This window comes from Aulostomus chinensis, chromosome 9 (assembly GCF_037954235.1).
Source record: "Aulostomus chinensis isolate RoL2024-O1b breed Wild chromosome 9, RoL_Achi_v1.0, whole genome shotgun sequence".
Lineage (NCBI taxonomy): Eukaryota > Metazoa > Chordata > Actinopteri > Syngnathiformes > Aulostomidae > Aulostomus > Aulostomus chinensis.
The window spans coordinates 21791927-21819844 of NC_141328.1; the positions used below are offsets into that span (position 1 = coordinate 21791927).

General features: G+C 42.9%; 2 protein-coding genes and 1 long non-coding RNA gene across 3 annotated transcripts; 1 reads left to right on the forward strand and 2 right to left on the reverse strand.

Annotated features, from left to right (window-relative positions):
* Window positions 1-8530: 8530 nt before the first annotated feature.
* LOC147256335 (uncharacterized) lies at window positions 8531-9909 on the reverse strand. Its single transcript, XR_015117750.1, has 4 exons — window positions 9676-9909; window positions 9243-9456; window positions 9067-9100; window positions 8531-8900 (listed from the first exon to the last, which is right to left on the reverse strand). It is a non-coding gene; the product is annotated as an uncharacterized LOC147256335 (long non-coding RNA).
* A 1052-nt stretch (window positions 9910-10961) lies between these two features.
* Window positions 10962-20560, reverse strand: dalrd3 (DALR anticodon binding domain containing 3). The gene is made up of 13 exons (XM_086212750.1): window positions 20098-20560; window positions 17364-17671; window positions 16967-17277; window positions 16714-16772; window positions 16473-16574; window positions 16325-16389; window positions 15040-15098; window positions 14829-14911; window positions 14546-14672; window positions 14233-14291; window positions 13871-13987; window positions 13730-13798; window positions 10962-13502 (listed from the first exon to the last, which is right to left on the reverse strand). Exons 1-13 carry the CDS (start codon window positions 20329-20331, stop codon window positions 13383-13385), a joined length of 1713 nt encoding a protein of 570 aa, XP_086068876.1. The 5' UTR covers window positions 20332-20560; the 3' UTR covers window positions 10962-13382.
* A 1447-nt stretch (window positions 20561-22007) lies between these two features.
* On the forward strand, window positions 22008-27532 carry LOC147256337 (uncharacterized). The gene is made up of 2 exons (XM_086214268.1): window positions 22008-22703; window positions 24839-27532. Exons 1-2 carry the CDS (start codon window positions 22178-22180, stop codon window positions 25126-25128), a joined length of 816 nt encoding a protein of 271 aa, XP_086070394.1. The 5' UTR covers window positions 22008-22177; the 3' UTR covers window positions 25129-27532.
* The last annotated feature ends 386 nt before the right edge of the window (window positions 27533-27918 follow it).

The window sequence follows — 27918 nt, forward strand, 5'->3', positions numbered from 1 at the left end:
CCCCCCCCCCCCCCCCACACACACACACACACACTCCACTCTTGACTGATAAGCATTCTAGAAAATGGATGGATGGAGGGCTTAATTATGTCATCATATTGCTCAGGTTGCTCTCCCTGTGGGATGATGTAATTAAGGGCACTCGTCAAACCTCAGGTGAACTTATCCATCAACAATGGAAATGTTTTTAAACAACTAATATTTCAGCTCTGTGCTCTTGGAAGAGTTCTGGTAACAGTCCTGCTGACCACCAGCCCCAACCATCATCAAATGATTGACGTACAACATCATTTATCTGCTGAATCTGTTTCTATCGCATTCATTCCCATTTGTCATTTATTGATGCACCTGCTCCGAGCATAAAAACCTTTCAATATAATATTCAGAGATTTATTTGAAAAAGCGCAATCAAAAAAGAAAGCTGGATGAAAACACACCTTGTGGCGTAAGAGAGGGCTGTATAAATCAATACAAACACAACAGTAACTGCTATTAGGCCAAAACAAATGAAACTTTTGTAAGTTTCTTGCATTCCTTTTTGCATTGAGATAAAAGTGAGAAAAATAAATCCCATGCCATACAATGTTGGAGCAAAAATCATACATTTATGGGCAGCTGCATGAGGCAATAGTTTGTCTGATAGCACTGTTGTGTTTATGTTGTGTTTTCTGGTTTTATTCAGATGCTTTCACCTGCTCAAATGAGAAAGTATATACATACAGTATATAACTGAGCACCTTCATCTGAGAAACAAGTTCACTTTTTTTTTAAAAAAAAAACCAGTAGCAACAGTTGTGAGAAGCTTAGCGAAGACATCAGAAATCACGGGCGTTTGCGTGAGAATGGACGGACTTCTGCTGACTTGCATGCATTCACAGAGCTGTCACTCCATGGGAAAGGAGCCCACTTGTAGTGGTTCTTTCCATGTTCTCTCTGTACTGTATTGATTTCATGTTTTGAACAAAACTGTCAGAACTGCAGTTTCTGTCTTAAAGGGCAGAGGAATGGCAAGCGTACCTCATCTAAACCAGAGAAAAAAAAATTTTTTGGGGGGGGGGGGGTATGCGACTGACAATCTCTTGTTGCGTACAAACATGTGTAAAAGGGCAAAGGCTTAACTGTGACAGGGCCGTTGCAATCCAGCAGCAAACGTGTAAAGTTTGCACTTGTATTTCCTACATCGTGAGGACCAGAACAAAGCAGGTACATGTGAGGACCAGAGTATGTTGGGGACATTTCTGGCAAGAGAGGAAATTTTTGCCCGTCCTCAAAACTTCAAAACCATTTGAATGTAAAGGCTTGGTTTTAAGGTCAGGGCTAGAGTTCGATGTTCAGTTGTGATGGTTAAGGTTAGCGTATGCGCTACAAGTCCAACCGTGTGTATCTTTCTGTGTCTTTGGGAAAAGAAAGAATGTGCTATCAAACTAGATCCTCAGTCGCTGGATTAAGGATTTACATGGATAATGGTTGGTACATGGGTTACTCCTGAGTACTCCCATGCGCACACACACTGAGGAGAGATCGGTGGAGGCAGAGAAAGGCATTAAGCAGAGGAGCAGAGAGGTGGGAGAGTGGGTCATAGACAGGCCGGTCTGGGTGACAGCTGTTGCATCAAGAGTTTATCAGATTAAATCTGACCATCTCCGCTGTGGGAGGGAGGGACCCAGTAAACTGATGCTCCAAACACACTCAAATACACTCACAAGCACACACACTCTCACACACACTTTTCAATATGCCGTTCTACTTTGGACAGCAGCTAGTGGGGTCTTTTTCAAAAGACTCACCAGCGATGCTTCACCTCCTCAGGAATACATCTTCTAAAATGACATTTCTGTGTTAGCATCACGTTAGGTGGTGCAGTATCTTGATGTAATATACATTCAAAAAGAAAAGGTTCACTCCAACCAGAAACATCTTTGGATCAGTTGTTCCAATTACGATAGTAGCATCGGAAATACCACTGAAACTGAGTAAAACATAAGATCAGTTTCTGTGATTATGCACTGATTTAATACCACATCATTTATTAGCCCTGGAACGGGACTCTGCTACTTACAAGTTATTCCAGTTCCCTCTGAGTGCAATTACATGCAGGAAACAATTCTTCAGCACTGATTAACAACACTGGCAACTTTTATTTCAGAACAGGAGAGAAGATGTAGCAAAATGTTAGCAATGTGGCCATATGATTCACACAATCTGTCACGGCTTTAGTTTGAATGCCAATGCCAAACCAGAAGGGTTGTAGTTTATTTGTTTTAATCTCAAATATGTGTCGATGCATAAATGAGCCTTCCGTTGGTTCATGGATTATTCTAGACGACGCTCTTGAAAGTTTGTAAATGGACTTTTTTTTTCAGCTGTGGTGCTGTGTTAACCATACATTGCCATTAGCTTTAAGTTAAATATACATGGTTGGCTCTTTATGCAGGAATGATGCAGGAGGGACAATTTTTTGTCAGCCCAAAACACAGCTGTTTATGAGTATGTGAAAGCCAAAATATGTTGGTTTTTTTTTTGCCTTTTTTTTGATAAATGGAATGAGAACATCTCTACTTTGAAGACAGGATTCAGAACAAAAAAAAAAAGTTAAGTTAAGCAAAAGTTAAGGAGTAGTTGTCAGCATGTACAACTGACTGATTCTTATTAAATCATGTCTAATTTAATCCCAAATATCTCTTCATTTCAGCCAATTGGTGCTGATTCTGAAAACCACAACTCCATATGAACACCATCATTAGTCAATGAAATAAAAAATGGAATCCTGCCTTGGCAATACTCTCCTGAATGGTTGTTGTTATAATGATGCCAGTCTTATATTCGTCCTTACTTTAGTAGAATCGGGCAAATAATGACTCAGCTGCTATTGTCTTGACTGATCATGTTTCCGTGGTGCATCTGCTGTAGATTAGGCTGGCAAGGTTATAAAATCAGGATGAGCGGAGGTTATGTTCCTGCTACACTGCAGTACATCAGCACCTTATTATGAATTCCGTGGCTAATTTGATTTAATGACCAATTTGTTTTGGGAACTGCTCCAGACCATGGCTCGACTCAACCCAGGCCTCATTCACCACCAAGAAAGACATTTCTGCGTCTATTTCCTTTCGAAGCGTCTTGTTTAATTCTGCTGATGTGGTTTTCTCCAAGTCTCCAAGTAACACAACTTCATCCTGTCACATTCAGATGCATGTCCAGGAGGATTTGCCATTGGATTCTGAGAAATAAATCTACTACTTTAGCCCCCCCCCCCCCAAAACGCTGTTAAAGCAGCAGGATCATGTTTTCTGTGAGAAATAAAAGAATAGCAACACAAATGACAGACGTTGGCACCCAACCCCCATGTCATCCATGAGTCACAGCCTTGGGCAAACAACCACAGCTCACAGCAATTAGGAATAACCAGAATCCTAATAGATACAATTTAATTTAATTCAATTCTTAATTTATTCAATTACTGAATTCCCCCCCCCCCCCATCTCTGTCCTCTGCCTGTCACCTGCACTGCTGCTGGACCTGACAGGTACCTTTCCTCCTGTTGCAGAAATGAAATGAAGGAGGAATCTGTGATTTCTGAATCTCCACTCGAATCATTTTTTTAATTGAGTAAAAGTGCTGCTTGAATCTATTTGTGCTCGTTCAATTGTAATATAACTTGCTGACGGTCAATAAACCCACTGTAAATAATTAGTCATGTCTGTTCGTAGTCAGTTAAAGCAATGCTTCAACCAGAAAAAGTATTTTACCTGCAAAATACTCACAAACAGGTGTCTGGACCACACAAAGATGTTGTTTTTTTTTTTTCTTCACCGCTGCTTTAATCCTTGTGGTACCCTCGAGTCGCACGTCTTCGTCCAAATTCTTAAAACGACAAGCTACACCGGAGTATTTGATCAGAAATCTGTGCCCAAATAACAAAGATTTGAAAACGATAGTAACATTGATCTAGAACTCTCAGGTTTAATCAACGATAAGGAACTCAAGGCATCTTGACCTGAAGCCTATGTGTAACCTAGCACACCTTAGCAACTACAGACAAGGACATTCCATTTGTCCCTTTTACAGATTCAGTGGAACTTCCTGTCCTCCCCTTTTCCATCTCTGTGCACTCTCCAGTCAGCGAATACACAAAATTCAAGACTTGTACCGAATGTCTAAAAGGGCTTTTGATCGACGAGTCTTTAGTAGTGTTTTCTGCGGCTAATGGGTGTTGTAATATTTAGGAACAATGTCCGTATGTAGAAACAATAAAACACAATACTATAAATAATCCAGATGATGTTTTCAGGGCAAGAGAAATGATCTTGATGAAAAAAAATTTAAAAAAATGATGAAAAAATGTTTGGCTTATGTCAGTAAACTGTCACTCAAGTTTATTGAGGTACTTCACAGTTGCCTTTCCGCTCTCTTTCTTCCGTTTTTACTGTCACTGCTTTTCCACCGTGTTTCCTCAAGTCCTCTGTCTCCTCTCTTTTTTCACTAAACTCTTTCATATTGCTTTCCTCCCCAGCTCTTTTCTTCGCAGCTCACTCTAATCGCTCCCTCTCTCTTCTTGGTCATCCATCCATTCACAATTAGTCACCCTCTCACTCCTCTCATTTATGTTTTCCTGTTTGCTGTTGGCTTCTTTGGTTTTTCACTCCTTCACTCGCTTCCATGTCCAGCCTCTGCTCTGTCGCCCCTCAGTCCTCTCTAGTTCACCTTCTTTTTATCTATATTTCCTCTTTCGCTCTCAATCAAGCCCCTCTCTTTCCTCTCTTTATTCTCAGGGGCGTCCCTGACCTCATTCATTCATCGCTCTTCAAGACACTGGATCCACTCTCAACCATTACGCTACATGCTCCGCTCTCTTTAATACTCCCATGGTTTTCATCCGCTTTCGAATCCATCCCTTCCCCACCACCTCCATCACTCTCCCCCCACCCTCCCTTGTTCCTACTCTCTCTAGTTCCACCCTCCCCCCTTTCGTCTCGCTCCAACCTATCGCCCGAGGGGAGTGATTGACAAGCAAGTGGGGGTCCTGTAAAGAGGAGTTTTTGATTGGTGGCGAGTCAGATGAAAAGGACCTACTCCGACTGCACGCTGCAAAAAAAGAAAAAGAAAAAGACGACAAGAAATGGTTGTAATTTTTCTTTGGGTCGATCAAGCATGTCTGAATTGGCATCTTTTGCACTCAGCAGTGTTTAGTTTACTGTGTGTGCTCAAGCAGGAAAAATGCCATCCAGCTTAGACGGCACCAAAGAGCCAAAATGATCTATGAGTAGCAGGGAAAACAGAAAAGCTGTGTGAAAGTCCAAAAATCTAAACAGACTGGTCATCTCCAGGCAGGAGAGGCTAGGCTGCAAATGTCTGTGTTCATATTGTGCACACAAAGAACTGCCAATTGAAATTTAGTTTTTTTTTTTTAACCCCCTCCCTTTTTTTTAACAAAAAAAAAAAAACATGAATTTTTCATTGACTTTGAGACAGAGCAAGTTGTGATAAATCTTTACAACAGCCCAGAGAGAGCAGCCCTGCAAGGTTTTAACTGCGTCATGAATCTTCTCTGCAGTTTTCAGGCAATACTTGACATGTCAGACTGGTGTTTTCACAACTTATGGAGAGAGAGAGAGAGCAAGAGAGAGAGAGCGAGACACTTGAAACAAATTCTGACCGGTGATTTCAGACTTTTGAGGTTAAAATTGGTTGAAGGGTTTGTGGGTTTAGGGAGACAGAAGTTGACATCTGGCAGCCAGTAGAGCTCAACAACTTCAACTGAGGATGGGCCACTATTCTTAATACGTCCCTAACAACCCAACAGACCAGAGTCCACTACTCAGGAGATGTTTGGAGTTTTGATTGAAATCTAAAAGTGTGTCCTTTTTCAGCCTTTCAAACACACACTGGATCTATTTTGTCTGCTTGTTGAACATTAATTATCCAACCACTTATGAAAGCAACATTCGGATTCAGTTACCTTTTCAACAGCTTTTGCCTCTTTGTGTCTGCTTGGCTTCCAAGCTTCTGCGTGATCCTGTTGAGCAGCTGTCGCCCCCAAATGGTGGACCCGAGGAACTGCAGTGACATCACATTGGTGCTTTTCATACTGTAAGGTGAAGAAATTAATTTTATTCAGTGTTTGGCAGGGGGATTGAAAGGAATCAGTGAATGATGGATGTGTGGTGCTCACGCACTCTCGCACCTGTAGTGCAGCTTTTCTATCAAGCATTCCCATTTCTGATTGCAGAAGATGAGCCTCTTGCCAATTAAACTTTTGTCCTCTTGTGCTGACTAAAAAGTGTGTGTGTGTGTGTGCATGTGTGTGTGTTTGTGGCCGACGTCACCAATTTCAAATGACTGCAGCTCATTGCTGCAGGTCAGTTCAAGTTGCAGGAACTGGATGCGCATCACTGAGAGGTTCTGCGTTGGCGTATTTGTAGGTCGCATGCTTCTCATTTAAGGCTGCAAATGTAAGGAGTTTATAGCTGTGATCCTTAATTGTGTCATTTTCCAGAGAGCCCGTCATCACGGGGCGCTGTTGAAATGGTATTGAGGTTCGATCTTGAAAGGAGAAAAAGGTGCTTCGAGGACGGAAAGTACCGTGTCCCTGCAAACATCATAAATCGAGAAAAAAAATCCTAAATTCCTTTTAAAAGTTTACTCTGCATATATTCTTACAGTCCAAGGACTCTGAAATATGAATACTTCTGCTTCAGCGCTCAAGTGCAATCTAAGGAGCGAAACCCAGGAATATCTAAATGAGCATGTGAAACGTTATGTCATGCACAACTGGTTAAAGAGACGTTTAAAGTCTTGCTTGAACAGTTTGCATCAGGAATATTGAGCCCTCTGAAAAATGAGATGTTAATTTTTGTTTATATTGAAGAAAATAAATGAAGAGGGAAGCTTTGTATCGTGCCAATGCATTTTGTTGTGATGGAATGAAGTAAACCTGAGATCAGGGGTGTTTTTTTGTCGCAGATATAGAAAAGGCTGTAATTCTGTCTGTCACTGTGGTAACTCAGCGTCTAACTCCGAAGTTTGTCTGCGTGTCCTCCCTCGTACAGAGCCGGAGGGATCTGTCCGGCACGTCGTCGTCTCACTCCCTCATTTTTGTGATGAAAATCAAAGTGCTTTAATTTGCAGAGGTTTACTTCAGGAGAGAGAGAGAGAGATCTCATTGACTCACAGGACAGTTCAGTACACACAGCGAAGACAGTCGTCAGGTTCCCGAAAAACATTCCCCCGGAAAACACTACTTTGCCTCCCATTCTCAAATAGGGGTCTTTAGCTCGCAAAGATTTTTTTTTCCACCACTGCAATCACATCTTTGTGACCTCAGAACGCGGAAAGATCCAGACACGTGTCTTTAGCTTGAAGCTAATGGAGACTACCTGCTGTTACAACCAAACATCAGCACAACAGGCCAAACACGTCTACTTATAAGCACGTCACCTGCTGTAATCCGCATTTTTATCCGGACAAGATAATCCACAAACACTTCCCATCTCAGGTTCATTGTTTTGTCCGGAGCAGGTTAACGGACCCTTCAAACACGGGAAGTACTTTTATCCGAACGGGGCAATTCAAGTATTTCATCACGAGATCCTACATCTGAACCCTGATACGTTATTAAGACTGCTTTGTCACCACCAACACCACATATTAGATCAGTGAATAAAACAAAAAATTATGTTTGGCACATACTTTTATTACCCTCATTGACAACTCATTTCCAATAACAGACAAAGTGTAATCACCCACACTTTTATTTTAAGCTGCTTCTAATCTTTTAATGTATAATTGTCATGTTAATTCCTTCTTTGTGCCGTTATTGGGGCTGAGCTGTGCAGCACAATAGCTGGAGACTTCCACATGAACTGAAAACTCTCCGTTACGTCTCCTCTCCACAAATGTTCCAGTAATTGCCTGCGAGGTCTCTTATCTAAGCTACATGCTAATTGCTGGTAGTGATCTTAGCCGTGGTGAAATTCTCCACTAATAGCTTTATTACAGAGACAATCAGCTGATTTGACTCGGTTGCTCAGTTAATTAAAACAGTTGTTATACAATTATTGTGTCAACTTATGACTCTTTCGGATTCTAAAACCAAAATGAACCAGAATGTCACTGATCCCCACCCACAGGTGGGTGTAGGCAGTTACTTTCCATCACGTGTAGCTTGAAAAGCAAATGTTTGACTCGACCCAGGGATGTCATATTCGAGGACTCAAGGATGAACTGAAAACATATTGGAGGTCAAAGGGCAGAGTCTTCTAACATGAACACAATATTTCTGGAAGTGTATTTCTTCAAATTTGGCACGAATGCCCACTACGACTTGAGGAAAAACAGACACGATTTCGGTCGTCAGAGATCAAGGCCGCCTAACATGAAAACGAGGTGATCACATGACCTTCTTGACAAGGTATTCAACAGTGATTTCCACATTGAATACATTTGGACGGGTTGCTTATTTTGTATTCCTCCTGTGGAAATGCCACAAGGGTAGATTAGATTTCCCTTGAGACTGAACCCAACAAAGCCACCTTGGGGAAATCCCCTCCAGGAAATTATTAATAATTGACCAAAGCACACAGGTTTAACAGACACTCGGTCCAGATGTGATTACAAAAAGAAATATTGTGCAGATTTTCCGTAAAGTCAGTGATCAAACAGTCAATATTGCACAGTCCACAAGGGGGCGGCTTTAAAGCTGTGGTTAAGTTGTCAATAAAGTGCTAGGTACAGGGGCCGAGGGCTCACCGGGCCCAGATGACTGCTGATGGAGAAGGGAAGGGTCCTCATGCTACTCCACATGTGAAAACCACCCACACACCAAGTGCTGTACAGGAAAGTGAAGCGGACCACCACCACTGGGATCAGCCAGTCACTTGCACCAGTGGCACCAACAGCTCCTGTCCAATAAAAAGAGACGCTATTAGACAAGGCAATAAGCAGCAGGGAAATTGTACCACAACATTCTTGGCCCATATTACACACACACACACACACACCACTGGGTCCTATATCACTTCACACATGCACACACTCTTGGACCACAGGACCTTAGATATCACTCACATACACGCACGAAGGAGCGACTGATTCAGTCCATCTAAAAACAAAAAAAACAAGACAAAACCACAAATTGACAATTGAACCAAACTGTACCAAGTAAAAGGCCTGCACACACTAAACTAACAACAAATAAAGCAAAACTAATTAGTAAAAAGATAATAGGAGATTGCAAAAACAACCCTGACAGAACAGCAGTAGAAGGCCTTGCACAGTTCAGGGGCGTCGGCGGGTGAGCCACCGTGGACGTGGAGGCGTGAGGGCACAGGAGGGAGGACGCGACATAACGATGCAGCTTTAACATAGGAACTGGATGCCATGCAATGCACAGAAAGTAGCCGGCTTCAAGGCCACGCTCCCCCACTGTCGACTTCGGGCCGCAAGACACTGTCGTCGCTGTGAGACGGAGACAGACTTCAACTTCTCACTTGAGCAGCACCCTGAGGTGCGTGACGCGCCAAACACACACACACACACACACACACACACACACACACCACGCTCCCCGGCTCTCAACCTCCAGCCAGACCACGGGTCGAGTGCTGCGAGCAGAGAGCGCATCAGACCCCGCAGCGAGCTACAAATGCACAGCCATAAACATGCTTGGAAACTTACCTGCGTATGAGAAAGTACCGGACTGGCCAGTTACGCCTCCCCGCCGTATGAGCACCGCCAGTGACGACAGATTGAGCCAGGGGGCAGACAAAGCCTGCTACTATGAAAGGTAGGAGGACGCACACCTGAATCAAATGATCCTCGCCCACCTATCAGAGTGACGGAGGGACAAAGTGGGCAGGAAGCAGCTGTTGACATCCACCCTAAAGCAGTACACCCCAAGTACAGAAAAAGAGGAGAAAAATGAGCAGACCGCTCTGTCTCACGACAGAAGGGGGACATGTTGTAAATAGGGAAAAGGGGCACATCACATGACCCTGGTTGTTTGTGGAGTGAGCGATCATTGCTAAAAACACAGGTCCACACCCATGTAGTGTGGAGCTGTGTCGTTGTTGGATTTCAGGTTCCTGAGGGTAGAACGGGATGGAGATGTGCAACAGTATCAGCAGTTATCAGATGACACCCTGCAGCAGCTGAGAACAGGCCCTCTGTGTTAGTTTGACTCTGGCAGGAGACAAATGTCCTGTAACTGGGTCGCGGACTTATTATTGGAGAGATTATAGAACATTTTTCCAGCAGGGCTCAGATCACATAAAGGTTATGGGAAGATTTTTTACTCCGGCCACAAGGTCATAGTCTTGATGCGGTTTATCTGCTATGCTTGGAGAGAATCCCTCGAGGTGCTCCAAAAACTGTGTATAGTTAAAGTGACAGCGACCTCTGACCACCAACCTCTTGTCACTTCATTTTTTAGTCTCAGTGGACGTTTGGAAATATGGAGAAATTCCGTCAAGACATTCCAGAGACACAGTGTGTGAGGTGACGCTGACCTTCACCCATCAAAATCTTCTCAGTTCACCTGTGGACATCAGCAGCTAATGTGGAGAAATTCCTGCGAGCTATCCAGAGACATGGGATGCATAAAAATTTCATTTCAACACTATGGGTTTAGATTCCACACCCTGCCAGTGCGCTGGAGTTACAATTAAAAACAAGTGAAATGACATCTTTGAAATGACAAATGAATTCCTTCTGTATTCCGATCTTTTTAACAATTGGATCGTCTTCTAAATGTTTGGTTTCTCAGATAAAAACACTCAACATTTTCAGGATTTACAACAACAACAAAAAAAAAAGAATGTAAAAGTACTTGAACTAACAAAATCCCAGACACTGGAATTAGAGCAGGCCAGCTTCAGCTTTCTGGATGAGAGAATATAGAATACAGCTGCAGAATAAAAGGCTGTCTCAAGGCTCTTAGCAGAGAGGAGCAACAAGATAATGAGAGAAGCAGGTCAGAGATGTTGAGACCCGAGGGTAAAAGCACACCGACCATTACGTACGCCTGCTGAGAAGGTCAAAGGCACGCAAACATCAGTTGTAATTCATCCTGCTTTTAATACCATGGTAATTACAGTGGAGGTTAACAACAATGACTGTAAATAACTCAGCGTATTGTAAACATTTTCCCTTTCCTACAGCAAATCAAATATAAAAAAACCAACAAGCATCGTTTGCAACATTTCATGCGTTGAGGAGTGAGTTGTTTCCATTTCAGATGACTGACAGAATTATTCAATACAGTTTGTTTTGTTCCAAAAAAGTTACTCACATGAATGAATGTACAGAAGAGTTCAAACAAGCTATGGCACATTTTAGCAGAGTAGGTGACGAATCCATTTTTACCTCATTTCTTTTACCCTATTCAGATATATATCTATATATATATATCTATAGATATATCTATATCTATATCTATAGATATATATTTATAGATATATCTATAGATATATATCTATATATAGATATCTATATCTATATATATATATATTTATATATTATATATATATTTATTTATATGTGTGTGTGTATATATATGTGTGTGTGTGTATATATATATGTGTGTGTGTGTATATATGTATATATGTATGTATATATATGTATGTTATATATATAACATACATATATATATATATATATGTATATATATATATGTATGTTTATATATATAAATAAAATTTTCATGCCATGTCATGCATTTTCTAAAATAAAGGCACAGCACCCTAACTGTTGATACCGTGTGTCAATAAGTTACTGTATATACACCAGGATGGCACATGTTTGACACGGAGAGTAACAGGATGACCACGACAGCAATAAAGACTATAGACTAAACATTTATTCTGTACACTCCTCTTTTTTCAGGTGAATAAATATTTGTATGGCATCTATAAATATAAGTCGGATTACATCCATGGAATTGGGTCTTTTAACTGGATGCTCATTCAAAAGTGGTGTTTTTTTTGTTGTTTTTTGGTTTTTTAAGACGGAGAAACAATTATATTAGACGAGAACTGTGATCACGACGATAAAGTTCAAGTGGGATGTTGGGACAACACTGCTGGGGTTTTGGCACCAAAAATCATAGCAGACTTTCAGGTTTTGTGACTTATATACATTAAGAAAATGGTAGGGCACAAAAAAAAGACTGTGTGTGTGTGTGTGTGTGTGTGTGTGTGTGTGTGTGTGTGTGTGTGTGTGTGTGTGTGTGTGTGTGTGACTGATGACCCCAAGAAAATCACTGCGTCAACAGCAACGTCATCTCCCAGTGTTTTCATACAGAGCGCCAAGGACAAGTGTTCACTCGCCGTAAGGAACGATTAGGTTTAAAGATTAAAAAAAACAAAACAATAAAGTTCTAATGCCCTAATAATAAAAGAAAGTTCAAAAATAAATAAAATAAAAATAAAACTATAAACTGCCCTCCCAAGGGAAACGTTTGTGCCCTCCTGATTTAAATGCTAACGGTGAAGGAAGCTTCAGAACACTTTCATAACAAGATAACTTGGCCAGCAACAGTTGGATACGTTTTCATGCTTTAAAATGCAGATTATCTGATTATTTTGACCGTGTTACTGCTTGAGCCATAACAAGATTGTGTTTCCAACCTCACAAACCCGTCACATTTGCACTTTTTAAGGGATAGTTTGTCAGTCAGCATCTCATGTAACGCAACATCAGAATAATCCCTTTTAGTGCAACAAACGTGCATATTGGACTGCTAATTTTATGACTCCACAGCCATCAGAGAATTCAAACATATACTGCATTATTTCTGGGTGCCATTTCTGGGCTGGACTACTTTCCACTGGGTGGCGATGTTTTCACATTTTTGGCCTAAGAAGCAAATACATGCCATTGCCATTATTTCCACTAAGAGGAATGCATCAAGTTAACGTATTCAACTAAAATCATGTGGGTGTACTTGCATGATTGTGAAGACTTTAGTGCACAAGTGTGTATAGAGAAGTGTGTGTGTGTGTGTGTGTGTGTGTGTGTGTGTGTAAATGGCACTAAAGCCAGATAAAAATGCTATCACCATACTGAAGATCAAAATAACCAAAAAACCCTAGCATTTGAAGGTTTAATATGCCTAATTATAATCAACAAAGATGGGAAATAATCCTGTTTAACATATTTTACCATCTGATTCTCAAAAGCGCATGTTTAGCGTGGAACAGCATGAGTGAGTGTGTGTGTGTGTGTGTGTGTGTGTGTGAATAAATGGGGTGTGACAGTGTGTGTGTATGTGTGTGCGTGTAGTTTTGATGCAACAATTGCGAAGTACAGGTGTGCGTTTATACACTGATGTTTGGGGAGGCTGGACTATACGTGATGGCGAGGATGACGAGCGACCTCTGCGGAGGCTATAGCTGTCTGATGGGAGGAAGGTTGAGGGTGTCCAGAGCGCTGTGGTAGAGCTCTCTCAGCGCTCTCAAAAGATACAGACGACAAAACATCTGGTTGAAGAGGTGAGGCAGCGGCTCCTGGAGGGAAGGAAAGAAGGAAACAGAGAGAGAGAGAGTTAGAGGGGGTTGACGAGGTTATTAGCCAGTGGGAAAGAAGCCCGAGAGAACAGCTTTTGGCCATAAGCCCTTCTGAATAAATCAGTGTATTTACACACACAGACACACTGACTTAAATTACATGAGCTCCAGTGTTATTGATCTAATCTCCTGCACAGAAACACACACATACATCAACACGTCCTCACCCCCAGCACATGGACTCTGTTGTAGTACGAGCTGAAGTCTTTACTGAGGGAGACGAGGAATTTACAAATCTGAGGGACACAAACAGCAGTTAGATCGACATCTTGTCAGCGGTGCTCAGGTTCGTGATCATTGGTTCCCACCTGTTCCGTCTTCATGTTGACTCTAGCCCCTCCCCCTTCGCAGTCTAATGTTTGCCCTGATTGGTCCAGCAGCTCAGAGAAGGGGATGAGGTAATTGAACAGGAGAAGCCACTCGCCCTGCAAATGGAAACGCAGACGTATGAGTTTAGAATCTACACTGACACCCCTGAAACATGAGTTATCGTCTAATGGATCTCCGACCGCCAAAGTCTTTTCAGGTCATCCTCAAGTCCGAGTGAACGTTTGTGCCAAATTCAGAGAGCTATCCTCATGCTGTTTACTTAATTTGGGTGACCGACCTGAGAACATCATGGTACCATAAAAAAGTAAACAAACACAACAGAAATGGAATGAAGAGGCACCTCTTCCTTCAGGGCGGAGAAGTCGAGCTCTGAGCCATCGGGGATTTCTGGGTAAAGACCTGCAGATAAACAATTGCATGGGACACATGAACACACACACATACACACACGACAATCCCACGACTCAAACTTTTAACACAGCCTTACACGCTGCGCTAACCTAACGGTGAGTCAGCAGACTAGCGCTGCTTTAGCTAACATTAGTACAGCAGCAGAAATCATATACTGTCTTTCGTTCACTCTTCAAAAGAATTAAGTGCATTATTCATCGTTTCGTCGGAGCGTCTTCAGGTCATGTCAAGGCCATTCTCACCCTTCTCCACCCCTCTCTCGTAGCTGTCAAACAGTGTGTGCAGTCTGGCACAGTTGTACATCACAAACACTCCTCCTCTCGGCCCTTTAGTGGACACGCTCCCTTCCCTCTGGACGTCCAGTGTCACCTAAACACACATCCATCCATTGTTGTGACATCACAGCACAAGAAAGAGAGAAAGAGATGTTTCTGTGCGACGTGACAAACTTGTGATGTCGCACAACAAAATACGTGATGGCGGCACAAACACAAGCAAACACACACAGCTGTGGCGTCAACTCACAGGACTGGTGTGGACTGTGGAGAGCAGCTCAAATCTGACTGTGGCAGAGGTCATGACCCTGATGATGTCATCCCACGTCTGACCTACAGGAGGTGGAGGAAATATTCACTTACTTCATCGATATTTAATGAGAACTGTTGGAGGAGGTTGTGTTTCAACTCGCGCGCGCACACACGCGCACACGAACACGCACACACACACACACACACACCTTCGACCTGATCACCATACTTCATCTCCGAGGCCTCCTTCATTTGACCTCTTCTCAACCTGTAAGGAGGGAAGACAACAGATACACACGCCTCAGATGAGATTTAAAAATATACTGCCCAAGGATACACAAAGAGGAAGAGACGTATAATCAACACGTATTAATACTGTTAGATTACTGCAGTTTTACAGCTCAAATATTGTTGACTTGAGGCTCATTCACCAAAGGAAAGTTCCCCTTAAACCAACTGCTTCTGACATTCACCAATCACACCTGAGAAGGATCTACACCTGAGTGATGTCACGTCCGTGAAAAAGCAATGACATTTTCTCTGATTATCATAAAATTTAAATTGAAATATGTCATGTATTCAGCTAATATACAAAAGGGGAATATAGATATCGATATACATATCGATATCTATACATATATTCAGCATTCTCAATGTTTGAGTGCATTTTTCAGTGTAAATAATATAACATAATTTTTTGTTACACAAATAATATCAACATTGGTAAATATCAACTTTTAGCCAAAGCAGTTGTAAAAATACCAGATTATCTGCAAAAAAAAAAACCCACATCTTTCATCCCTGGTAAGTATCATGCTGCATTCCCTCGGTTCTTATCTAACTCAGAAATTTCACCACCGTGGAAGGAAGTTGAACTCAAACTGTTGATCAGTACAAGTGATAAACTCTTGATTTTTGGTGACGCTCGAGTTTACGAGTTGTGATATTTCACTGCAGCGCAGGTTTGAGAACCGCCGCTGTCGACATTTCAGTGAAGGGTCAATGACCAACCAGTTTTTGCGTCTTTTTTGGAAGAGAGTAATCCCGAATGATATCAGAGAATAAATAACATCAGCACTGCTATTCCTGAAATGATACTGGAAACTAATCACCAGCTGATAATTGTTCACTGGGTCCTCCTGAACTCGTATGTGTCACGTGACCTGCAGTGGGCGGCAAACACACATATGAATCACATCAGTTGCTAGGACCGCCCACTCACAAACCATCTGGACATGTGACCAGTTTACGAGGAATCGCATTTGCTTGGATGGTGGCGTGATTCATTATTTTAAGAACACACAGGTTCCAACAAAAATATTCCTATTCAATAAAGAATGTAGTAAAATTTAAAAAAAGAGGAATGTCCTAATCTTCCCATCGAGTGCTAAAAGGTTGTATTGATTTGGAGCCCCTAGGTCACATGATATGGAAGCTACTGAATAAAAAGACAGAGGTGTTGACTCCTTCATTCAAGGCAGCGACGTGTCTTACTGCAGGTACTGTGCCGCCGAGAGGTGAGAACCGGGAGTCTTCACTGGCCCACACACGAGGTGTCTCTGCAAGCACGAGAACACGGCAGGTAAAAATAGGAACAAGCCGCACCACATGACTATATGCGGGTGTGTGTGTGTGTGATTACCTGTTTGTGTGTCGCTCCACTGGCTCTCCACAGCATCGCTATCTGCTGCTGGCGGAACTCATCCTGACAGGATGTCACATGTAATGCTGTAGCCATGGCTACCTATGAAAAAAAGGCAGCAAGGACATACAAATCAGTACAGCATTTTTCTATTACCTTCGATAAAGCGTATCTGTGTGTGTTAACGAGATGCTGTACAAAAGGAACGTGCTCAGTGTGTGCTTGTATTTGTGTGTCTCACTGTGCAGTTGGCTGTGGCGAGGTCCAGTTGTGCCAGGTGGGAAACACTGTCTCTGTGTACTGACACAACAAACACATCACTAATCTCCCAGCAGTAAATACACACAATCCACTGAACTTATTAAAAAGGACATGTAGGGGAAGGTTTTTTTTCCGCACTTCATCCATAAAAAAAACAAACACAAAATTAAAAGCTGTGAACTCATCCCGACAACACACCAGCTAGTAGTACACCTAGATCCTGGCGACCTCACCTGTGCAGGTACCAAGGCTAGGATCATATCCCAGCAGCCCCTCTTCCTGGAATACTCGTTTCAAGTTGACCCTGAGCGCTCCATCGTTCTCCCCCTCCTCTGCCTTTTTCCCTCCCCCTCCGCTGGTCCTCCTGCCTCCCTCCATCTCCCGCTCTCTGTACAGGGAGTTCTCTAAGGCTTCCTGGATCTTCTCCTCCCGCTCCTCGCTGCTCCAGTTGGCCGGGGCGGTGGGCCAGTCGATGCCGAGAGTGCGGAGGAAGTTGATGATGTCGCTGTCTTCAGGAAGCACGGGACAGTAGGACACCGTGAACCTGAGACAGGAGGCTCAACGTCAGCATGAGTCACCTGGACCTGCAACTACTGGTAATATTTCAATTATTAAAATTCCCATACTCACCCCTGCCCTCTCAACAGCGCTCCCATGTGATCAGCTAACAGAACAGTCCTCAGCTGGCCCAGGGTCAGTGTATCAGGAGAGGGGGTGTTGGGTCTAGGGTGCAGAGCAGGGCAGTTGAGCACCACACAGCCCTGTCTCTGAACAGAGGGCGTTAGATAATCTGTGGCTCCGCCCACAAGAACAGCCCGGAAGGCGGCGGCCCGGTCCACTCTCACCCTCAGACCTTCGCTCATCACCTCCCCACCCGCCACAGGGAGAACTCCACTGCCCCGCAGAGACAAGACCCTGGACATCACAGCTGGAGGGACCTGCAGGGATCCAAGCAAACATCAGAGACGTTTCTATGGTGACGTGTGTGAGGAGACAGAAATATTGCAGACGTAATTAGCATAAACTGTTAATACTGACCAGCTTTGATATGACATCCTGCAAATTTGATTTATAAAATGAGAATTCAGGACAGAGATGTAACGGAATGTTTGTGAAAATATTTGTGTAAAATTGAAAAACGTGAAACCTTTGCATGTCCTTTGCAGTCACACCAACAGGGGGCAGTATTATATATATATATATATATATATATATATATATATATATATATATATATATATATATATATATATATATATATATATATATATATATATAAACTGAAAGTGAAGCAGAACACTATATATATATATATATCCATATATATAGATATATACACACACACAAATATATATATACATATATATATATACACACACATACATACATATATATACATACATATATATACACACACACACACATATATATATATATATATATATATATATACATATATATATATATATATGTATATATAGTGTTCTGCTTCACTTTCAGTTTAAATTTAAAAGAGGCTTTTTCATTCATGCACTCACATGGGAAAAGGCCAGATCAAATGACAAGTTGGTTTTTTTTTATATTTTGGTACCATTCTGATTTTATTTGCACTATAAAATTTGCATTTGCCACTTTTTCTTATGTTTTGTTTATAACAAATATGTGCACTTTAAAAAAAAAATTCTAATCCTTTTCCACCTTCATGTTTCAAATCTCTAAATTGTCAAGGTCCTAATCGAAGCTCAAGGTGGGTTTTTGTACCTGGACTTCCACTTCATTGAATGACTAGAATTGTATTTGTAATAATTATTTTAAATTTGCAAGTAAATTAAAAAATAAAACATAAAACAGCTGTTACTAAGAACAAGATGTGGAAAATGAAAAAAAAAGTTTAACTAATATTTGCAATTCAACGTGCGTGTCTGAGAGAGAAGGTAACTTTTCCATCCATCCATCCCTCCATTTTCTACCGCTTATTCTGTTAAGGGTCGTGTTGGGGGGGGGGGGGGGGGCTGGAGCCTATCACAGCAGTTTTTGGGTGAGAGGCTGAGTTCACCCTGGACAGGTCACCAGTCCGTCCCAGGACCAACACATAGAGACAGACAACCATTCACACTCACAGTCACACCTACGGTCAATTTAGAGTATCAATCAGCCTCGTCCCCTCTTGATGTCTTTGGACTGTGGGAGGAAGCTGGAGTACCAGAGAGAACCCACACAGGAACAGGGAGGACATGCAGACTCCACACAGAAAGACCTCTTGCCCGAGCTGGGACTCAAACCCAAAACCTTCTTGCTGTGAGGTGACAGTGCTGACCACTGCACCACAGTGCCGCCCAAATTAAATTAAATACAGATCAAAAGATATTGGTTGATCAGTTATGTATCAGTACTGATGGCACAACATCTTTATGACCCTACAAACTGACAGACTGACATACTGGAGGTTAGAATAGGTCAGTGTGTGTGTGTGTGTGTGTGTGTGTGTGTGTGTGTGTGTGTGTGTGTGTGTGTGAGTGTGTGTGTGTGTATTCTAACTGTCTGACCCACATTGTAGCTGCTCCACCGCTCAGCATCAGAACAGCCCCAGGCTGCGAGTGTCTGCTCCATCACCATGGGCCTCTCAGCAACCCTGCAGCTCAGGCTGTCAATCATCTAAAACTCCATCTACCTAGTTTGCTATTATGGGTCTTTTACCAAAAATGCATGAATAAAAAAAAAAAAACCCTCTTGAAACTAGTGATGGGAAACTGAAGTTTAAAAAAAAAAATCCCTTCTCATTACACAAGTAAGGTGCTACCTTTTGGTTCCACAGGGTAACCAGAAGATATGAGCCTATGTATCTGCTCCACATACACATGCACGCAGGAACACACACATACACGGGCACGCAGGCACGCAGGAACACACACACAAACACAAACACACACACACACACACACACACACACACACACACAAGTAGTGGCCCCTTCAATGACAGCAACAACCAGTAACAACTGTGTTTGCGTCAACAATTCATTTCAGCTCATGTGGGGGAGGGAACCGAACTCACACTAGGGATGGAACAACCGAACTGAACCCCCCCCCCCCCGAAATTAACCGTTTGACCCCGACTGCCCCCCCCCCCACACACACACACACACACACATAGCTATTAAAACACGGCTAATACATTTTGCTGTGATATTAAAAACCTGGATTTTAAATACGGCTGTTTATTAATTAAAGAGTGCTCCAGAGGAATTGCTAATGCATGTTAGCAGCTGTTAGCCGCCACTGGGAGCGACTCGATGCAAAACACAGACAAATGCGAATAAAAGCGACTAAACCGCTGACAGACAGCGTTTCCGAGCCGAACCAACCTGCCCGTCCGCATACAGTGTGTTTAGCATCGTGGTTGGCGACAAGAAGTCTCTATTCCGGAGGTTTTTAGCGCTGCTCTCCTTGAACCAAAGCTTCTCCGGGTCAGGGAAGATCCTGTCGCCGTCTCCCCGGCTGCAGTCGGGGACATTTTCAGGCTTCCCCCGCAGTGCGGAGCTCAGCGCCCGGACTGTCGGGGTGATCCGCAGGGGCGACGACTCCTCGATATTCTCCATCACCACCACCGCACACGCAGGTGAGCTTGCTACCAGGCTACACACACATCCACTCCATGCCCTTGTATCCTCGTAACATATGATCCAGTCTATTCTGAACACAGCAATGCTAAAAATAAATAAATAAATAAATACTCGATAACGCCTGACAACTGATCGATGTCAGATATTGGCTGGAAACGAGGACTGCATTGGCAGTTTTTCCTCTGGCGGAACTGTTGAGGCGCCCTTTGTGTTTCCGCCGAGCAGAATATTCGCGTTGCACCATCGAAAATTGCATTATACTGCCACCTTGTGCGTGGCAGGGGAACTGCAATGGTAACAACATGAAAACGTTTGAGGCGAATTTTTCCCTCACAATGTTTTAAACAAGTCAACCATCCGGCAGCTGTTTTGTTCGTGGCTTGCTGGTTTCCCTCCACAAATATACGTTTATCAAATGTGAGTTATTACATCAGAATAATGTAAATCAAACAACCAACACATCATAAATGATGCATCCTTGCAGAAACAAGAAAATCTACTAAAGGAATAATGTAGGATCTACGTGAGGAAAAATTAGATAAAATGTGTTTTGAATTCATTCCATTCAAGGACTTAGTATGGAGTTGGATTTATTTAAGGAAGCACATGAAGGAGAGAGTCCTCCTATATTTACTACACATTTTGAAGACCAAATTTGACGTAAATAAGCATCGTAGTGCTGTAAGGTCTTTTTTATAAACTCTCTTTTTTTCAGAACAGCTCTGAGTGGTCATTCAAAACAGCTTGATAGAATGTTTCTGCGGGATCAGGCAGCATCAGAACCATCGGTTAGACTAGATATGGTGGTGCGATATATTGTTATATTGTTGGAACTCTTTTTTTTTAACCTCCAAAAAAATTGGGGAGGAATTCATGGGGACTAAGAGTGCAATGAAATATTTTTTGGCTAAAATAAGGAATGTTTAGTCATAAAATACTTAATTTTTTAAAATTTGTGAATGCAATAAAAATGCTACTTGGAATAACTGGAGGATGACAGCAACAACAGCAATAATACTAAAAGTAACTCTTCCATTACACACCAAATACTTCTATGGATTCATTTCTCATATATCAAAGATTTCCTTCTCCCCCCCCCCCAGAAAAGAGCCTGCTGGTGGTGATCAGTGGCAAACAGTAGTACAATTATTTGACTGATGGTTGCACCTGACATTTTATGGAGAAGTCTTAGGACAAAATTTTAAATTCCAATAATAACTATATTTCCTCTGGTGAAGTTGTGTAAGCTATTGTTGGTGAATCCTTCAAAATCGTGATTCTTCTTGTCCTGAAGAGGCTGAATCCATTTCCTCTCCCATCCACTATTTTTTTTTTTTTTACAAGAAATTTATTACACTGGACAATATAATGGAGAATGAATTTCTGTTGATTGGAATTTTTTTTTAAACTCATATTTTATTTGTATGGTAGTTTTTTTTTCTCCTCAGTTTTGATTATTTCAATACAATGTCAACTTAATTACCAGTGGTGATAATAATCATAATCACAATCATAATCATAATCACAAGATTAGAAGAAGAAGCAGAAGAAGAAAAAGAAGGGGGAAGAGAGGATGAAAGATGGAAGAAAATGGATCAAAACAAATTAATAACTCTACTATATCATCTCCTTCATCCTTCTGATGTATTTACGTGTTTATTTGTTGGTTGAAAAAAAAGCGAGTAAAACATCAACAAACAGACGCTGTTTGAGCACGTCCACTTCCGGCACAGCCATGTGACGTAAGGGAAGCGAACATACAAGGGAGGTGTTTGTAATAAGTTGGGTCGTTTCGGCGGCAGAATTTTTCACAAAAGAGAAGATGCACAACTGGCAGGAGAACGAGATTAAAGAACTTTTGACCATCCGAGGTTCGGACGCCATCCGCAACCGGATCACGGGCACGGTGAAGGACTCGGTGGTGTACAACCGGATGACCAAACTGCTGGCGGAGAGGGGGGTGTACAGGTCCCACATGCAGGTGGTCAGCAAGCTGAAGGCGCTCAGGAAGCAGTACACCAAGTACCACGACCAGAAGACCCGCTGCGGGAGCGACCGTGTGGACTGGCCCTTCTACGAGCAGTGCCACCGCATCTTCGGCAACATCCCCGTCGGTAATCCGGTGAAGCGGCAACGGAGTCCCTCTCCGCCGCCCGCTCCACCCCCTCCTCCTCCGCCGCCGCCGCCTCCGCCTCCTCCCCCTCCTGCCACCAATGACGACCACCACGAAACCGTAGTCGGCCTGTGGGACGACGTAGACGACGGGGACATCAACAAGCACCTAGGACCGGTGGAGCCCGACGACGACGATGAGCAGTACAGCTCCCCGGAGCAGCTGCAGGCCATCAGTAAGTGTCAGTGTCTCGGGAGGCTTCACACCTAGCTGCCAGCAAACACGCGGGACACCTGTCACTGGTTTTCACTGTTCACACCTGCAGCTCCATCCCGTGATGTTTCTGGTTTACTGTACCTGTTCAGTCATGGCGTGGCACCACCGGTAATGGGCGGGGCCAGATGGCCGGTGGAGGGCAGTGACAGTCCTTCCCCAGTAATGTTCCTGCTCTCATCCACAACACAGCTTTTCTGGCACATTCCCTGTAATGTTACTGGTGTTGAGATGGAAAACTGGGAAAATGCTCATTTCCCAGAAAATAATTCTGGCGCTCACTCCTTAATCCTTCCTGAAAAAAAGCTGGAACATTCCTGGGAAGTTCTGCATCATCACCCCTTTTTGGGCAAATTGCTGGAAGATTTCTGGGAAAGCTGCATGTGTTGCTAATTGATAGTGCAGCTTTCCAAGAAAATCAATACAGGCTTTCATTCACACATGAGCCCTCCAGGGAAAATGCTGGAACAATTCTGTGAAATGCTGCATATGCACTATAGATTTCCCAGAAAATAGATTCGGGCTCTCATTTATAAACTCTTCCAGGGAAGATGCTGGGATATTTCTGGGAAAAGTTGCATGTGAAGCTATCTGCTAGCGCAGATTTCCCAGAAAAATGATTCTGGCTCTCATGACTTCTTCCAGGGGAAATGCTGGAACATTTCTGGGAAAGGCTGCAGCCGCAACATCACCGGACAGCCTTTGCTTTGAGCCACGTTTGTCTGGCATGTTGTAAAATGTTGTCGTTGTGTTAGCGCCTTAGACAAATCCAGATGTTGTAGTCCTGCTCCAGGGACACGTTCTCAAGCTCCCTGTCATCGTTCACTTGCACGTCGTGTCGTCGATCTTCAGCCAAGATTTTTCAAGATGGCTGACACACAGTTCTGTTGGCACAAGCGCTCCCATGTCTGCATCCATCTGTCTCAACAGCAACACACTGTTATAAGACAAATATAACAAGAAAACACACCGCAAATGTAGCCAAGTATCATCATCGAAATGTTTTTTTAATATCTTGCATGGTTTTTTTTTTTCCCGCACATTCTCATTCAATGCATCCACATTTACTTTGTCAACAGCTTACAAGAGAGACTCAGAAATCTACCGTGTGTGTTGGAGGGATTATTCAAATATGTCCTGCGTCGTTTCATCGTAGCGTCATTGTCTCAGGTGCGGCGTCCGTTGAAAACTGGGCTGCTGCGTCTTAAAGCGGCGCTTCGCTCTCAAAAAAAGAGTGTATTTTGCCTGTCAAGTACTCACAAATCAGAAGTGTTGTAATAAGTTTGGTTAGAGCTTCAATCAAATGATTTGTGGATGATTGAACGCACAGCTGGATAAACACGACGCCGATTATTCTGGAAAGGCAGTTTAGCTGTTGGAGGCCGTCAGTTACTGGCTCTTTCTGCATCCTGGAGTCCCAGAGAAGTGATGCAGTGGTGGAAAATCCATCTAAATGAGCTCAAGACATCTGTTTGTGAGAACTTGAAAGGCAGATCTCCTCTTTTTTGGGGGGGGAGGGTGAAGTGTCACTTTAATGGCAGGTGGCAGGCAGGTGACAGGCAGGTGACAGGCAGGTGGGTTAACGCGGAGAGTGTCTTTGAGGACATCGCGTCTTAAGATGTCTTTCAGGAGCCAAGAAGAGAATAAATACTGCGGCCCTGAAGAGAAGCGACCGAAAACACTGATAAATTCATTGAAATAAAGGAGTTTTTTTGTTTGTTTCTATTCCAGCGAACAAAATTGTACAAGATAATTTCAGGAAAAAAACAAAAATGTATAAAACACAAATAGATTTCAGCAATGTGTGAAGATTTTAGAAAAGAGAAAAAAAATTGTCGTTTTTTTTTTTATCAGCAACATTTTAGAAAATTAAAGACAATTTGGAAAACATTTTAGAAATTTATTTTCGGAAAGCACAAATTTGTAACAATTTAAATTTTTAGACCCCCCCCCCCCCGCATTTTGACAGAACCCAAACATTGTGGCAAATGTTTGTGTTGGTCGTCTCAGAAACGCATTTGCAGTGGTCGCTCCTCCTCAGCGGGGTGTTGGTCTCTGAACTGACCGGCACGTGCGTCCTCTTTCTCTGACTCCTAGCTTACACCGTTCCATCCAAGAAGAGGAAAACCACGGTGATGGAGCAAGTCTCCACTCTGGTGTCAGCGACGGTTTCCCAGCTCAGAGAAATGGACGCCGCCATGCAGGCGCAGGAGGACGCCCGTCTGCAGAGGTTAATGGACCACGAGAAAGAAATGCAGAACAATCTCATGTGTCAGCTGGTAGCCATGCACGAACGCGTCAGCCGAGAGAACCACGAGAGACACCTGGAGCTGGTGGACAGGATAATGTCTCGGTTCCCCTCCACCTCAGCCCCCTCGGGCCGCTGACGGACTCCTCCTGTGTGAGTGGCGGTGGCTGAGGGTTAATCAGGAGAACTTCTGCCTCTTTTTCCTCCACCAGCTGACTAGTGCCTACGCCCACATTCCTTTTACTTTCCACGAGACGCTTCTGTGACGTCGCACGGCTCCGCTCACCTTTAGCTGATCCAGAATCAGGCCGTGCTCACATCACACGCCGCTGACTCGCTGCTCAACAGACCAGTAAGCTGCTCCATCAACCTCACAGGACAACAAGACATTCCAGTACTACAAATAAGCTATGAAATACACGTTGTACTGCAGAATTTTGCTCGTGGTATATAATGGGGATGTGACACAATTTGTCGATGGAACTTTCAACAGGAATGCTTTTCTTCTCGTGCGTCTGCCTGGTCGCGCACGCTCCTGGATGGATTGCGTGTAAATTCTCATGATGCCGTGATCTTGCCTTCAGAATAAAAGCAGTAATGCTTTATTATGCTGAGTGTTTTGGTCAAGCTAGCTTTGAGAGCCTTAATGTGAAAAAATTCTGACCGGCAGTTTCTTTAGCTTGCTTGTTAGTAGCTAAGCTAACAGCCATCTCATTTGCTTTATTTTTTAGGGTTCTGTATATTCACAGTACTTATTACTCGCTGCTCTCCTGTTTTTACTGCTATGAGTACATGGACTACCCTGGAGGCCTGTACTTCGAAGCGAGGCCAGAGGCGTTAGCGAGCTTTCATCAGGCTCTACTCAGGATTTTCAGAACTACAAAGGTGGCTGACTTTTTTCATTTTAGCTGAATGTGTTAATATGCTACGGATCGTTCTGGAGCAAACTTGGAGCTAATACACAAGGTCAAAGCATACGCTGACCAACCACTGCTCAATGTTGTCACCTGTCATCAAATCATAGGCGCTTCTGTCCGCAGTTTGACTGAAATATGACATTCAGTTTTAATATGACAGTTTGACATTGCTAGTATTAAATATGACATCATCGACGGCGGTCACTCATCGATTGGTCAGTTGGACGCATTTATCGGCACAGCAGAACTGAAGATTAGTCAGATCTACTCGTGCCGATTAGCAGTGACATTAAACGTCCGTGAACTGAGGCGTTCGTCTGTGTTGCAGCTCTCCTTCCTGCTTTGGCTGTCGTGCCATTTTTTTAAATCTAAGCTCTGGATTTTATTCCTCATATTTTTGAAGGAAGTTCATGTCCTGTATGAAGAAGCATCAGAATCTATATTTCACCATCGTCAGTTTCTCTTTTTCCATTTCCTCAACTTGATCAAACACCACATACAAGCAGGACACAGACAGTAGATATTGCTGTACTTCAGTCATTGCCAGTTACTCCAGCCCCCGTCAGGCCTCAACTAGGCTTCTCTAGTCCTGCCTTTACATCGAACGACTCATCAGTAAATGCTTCCAACTTACTAACGAGCAAACACTGCCTCACATCCCTAGTATATAACAACACTCTGTATCTCGCAGGACGCCAATCCGATGATGTCATTTGAATCGGTAGCTGGACCCTGAGTTGCAGAGGAACATGAGAGCTATAGTTCGTGAAGTGGCTTCTGGAGCGCCGCGAGATTCAGACGTTGGTGTTTGAGTGAACGGCAATAGCACGGCTATGAAAAGTCTTCAACTTCCTGCTTTGTTTTGGAGGGTCAGTCCACGTGTTTCAGATCAGAACTGAAATCAAAGTGTCTGAAGCAGATTTTGTGTCACGTGAAACTTCCCGCTGTGTGAAAGCTGCCTTCGAGTAATGTGGGAAATTCGAGTAGTGATCCCATAACACGATTTGCTTTCATTTGAGATGATTTGCATGTAGTAGGAAGTGTTCTATCATTATTACCCTCAGTTTTAAATGATACAAACTGGATGGTCACTCATAATAAATTATATATACACACACACACACACACACACAGGTCATGCATATTGTTTAATGACAGATGTTCTATGAATAAAATGCACAGATGTTGATATGGTTAAAAAAAAAATTATTTTATTATAGATATCAAATTCTGACATTGCACTCACACAATCTACAATCATCAGCCCGCCTCCGCCGCTGAGAGGACGCCGTTATAGGGGTCATTCCTTGCTGACACGAAATTCCCGGTTGCATTTTCTCGTTGTCAGCAATCCGGGAGAAAACGTGTCATTGAGGAAAAACACCTTCTGCATCAAACCCAGGAGGTTTTTTTGTTTTTTTTTTTTGAAGTTTCTGGCTTCTTTCCACGATTAGAAGATTGCCACATACAAAAAAGTCCATTTGAAATGCTTTTATGAATCAAACATGACAGGCTTCATCGGCTCAGTCAGCTGGAGGTGTGTATTTTTATTGTAGATACTTTTATACTGTTATTATATACTGTTACAAGTGTTTTAACTGTCACCCCCCCCCCCCCCCCTTTGTGAAACAATAAAAGTTTTCACCGGAAATATCAGGACCTCGTTTGTATACAGCAGCGTCAGTGGAGACGTAGAGAATAATCTTACTTGATGAAGTTCTCGGCATCTGCTGATGATGTCATGTGCATCATGGGATGGAAACGGACCCCATAACCAGCTGGAGCTCAGAATCACAGCTGCATTATGGGTTCCGTTACAATCCCACCCACCAGAATGAGCTTCACGTGAGGGCGGCGCCGAGGCTGCGGGAGGACAGATGTGAGGAAGACGCTCAGCAGATGAGAGGCTCCAATTGGCTAGATTAAAAAAAATATATAAATAAAATTATGGTTAAAAAAAATGGCGTTTTATAAAATTGCACTTGGTATTGTTGGTCAGCTTTTCAGATTAA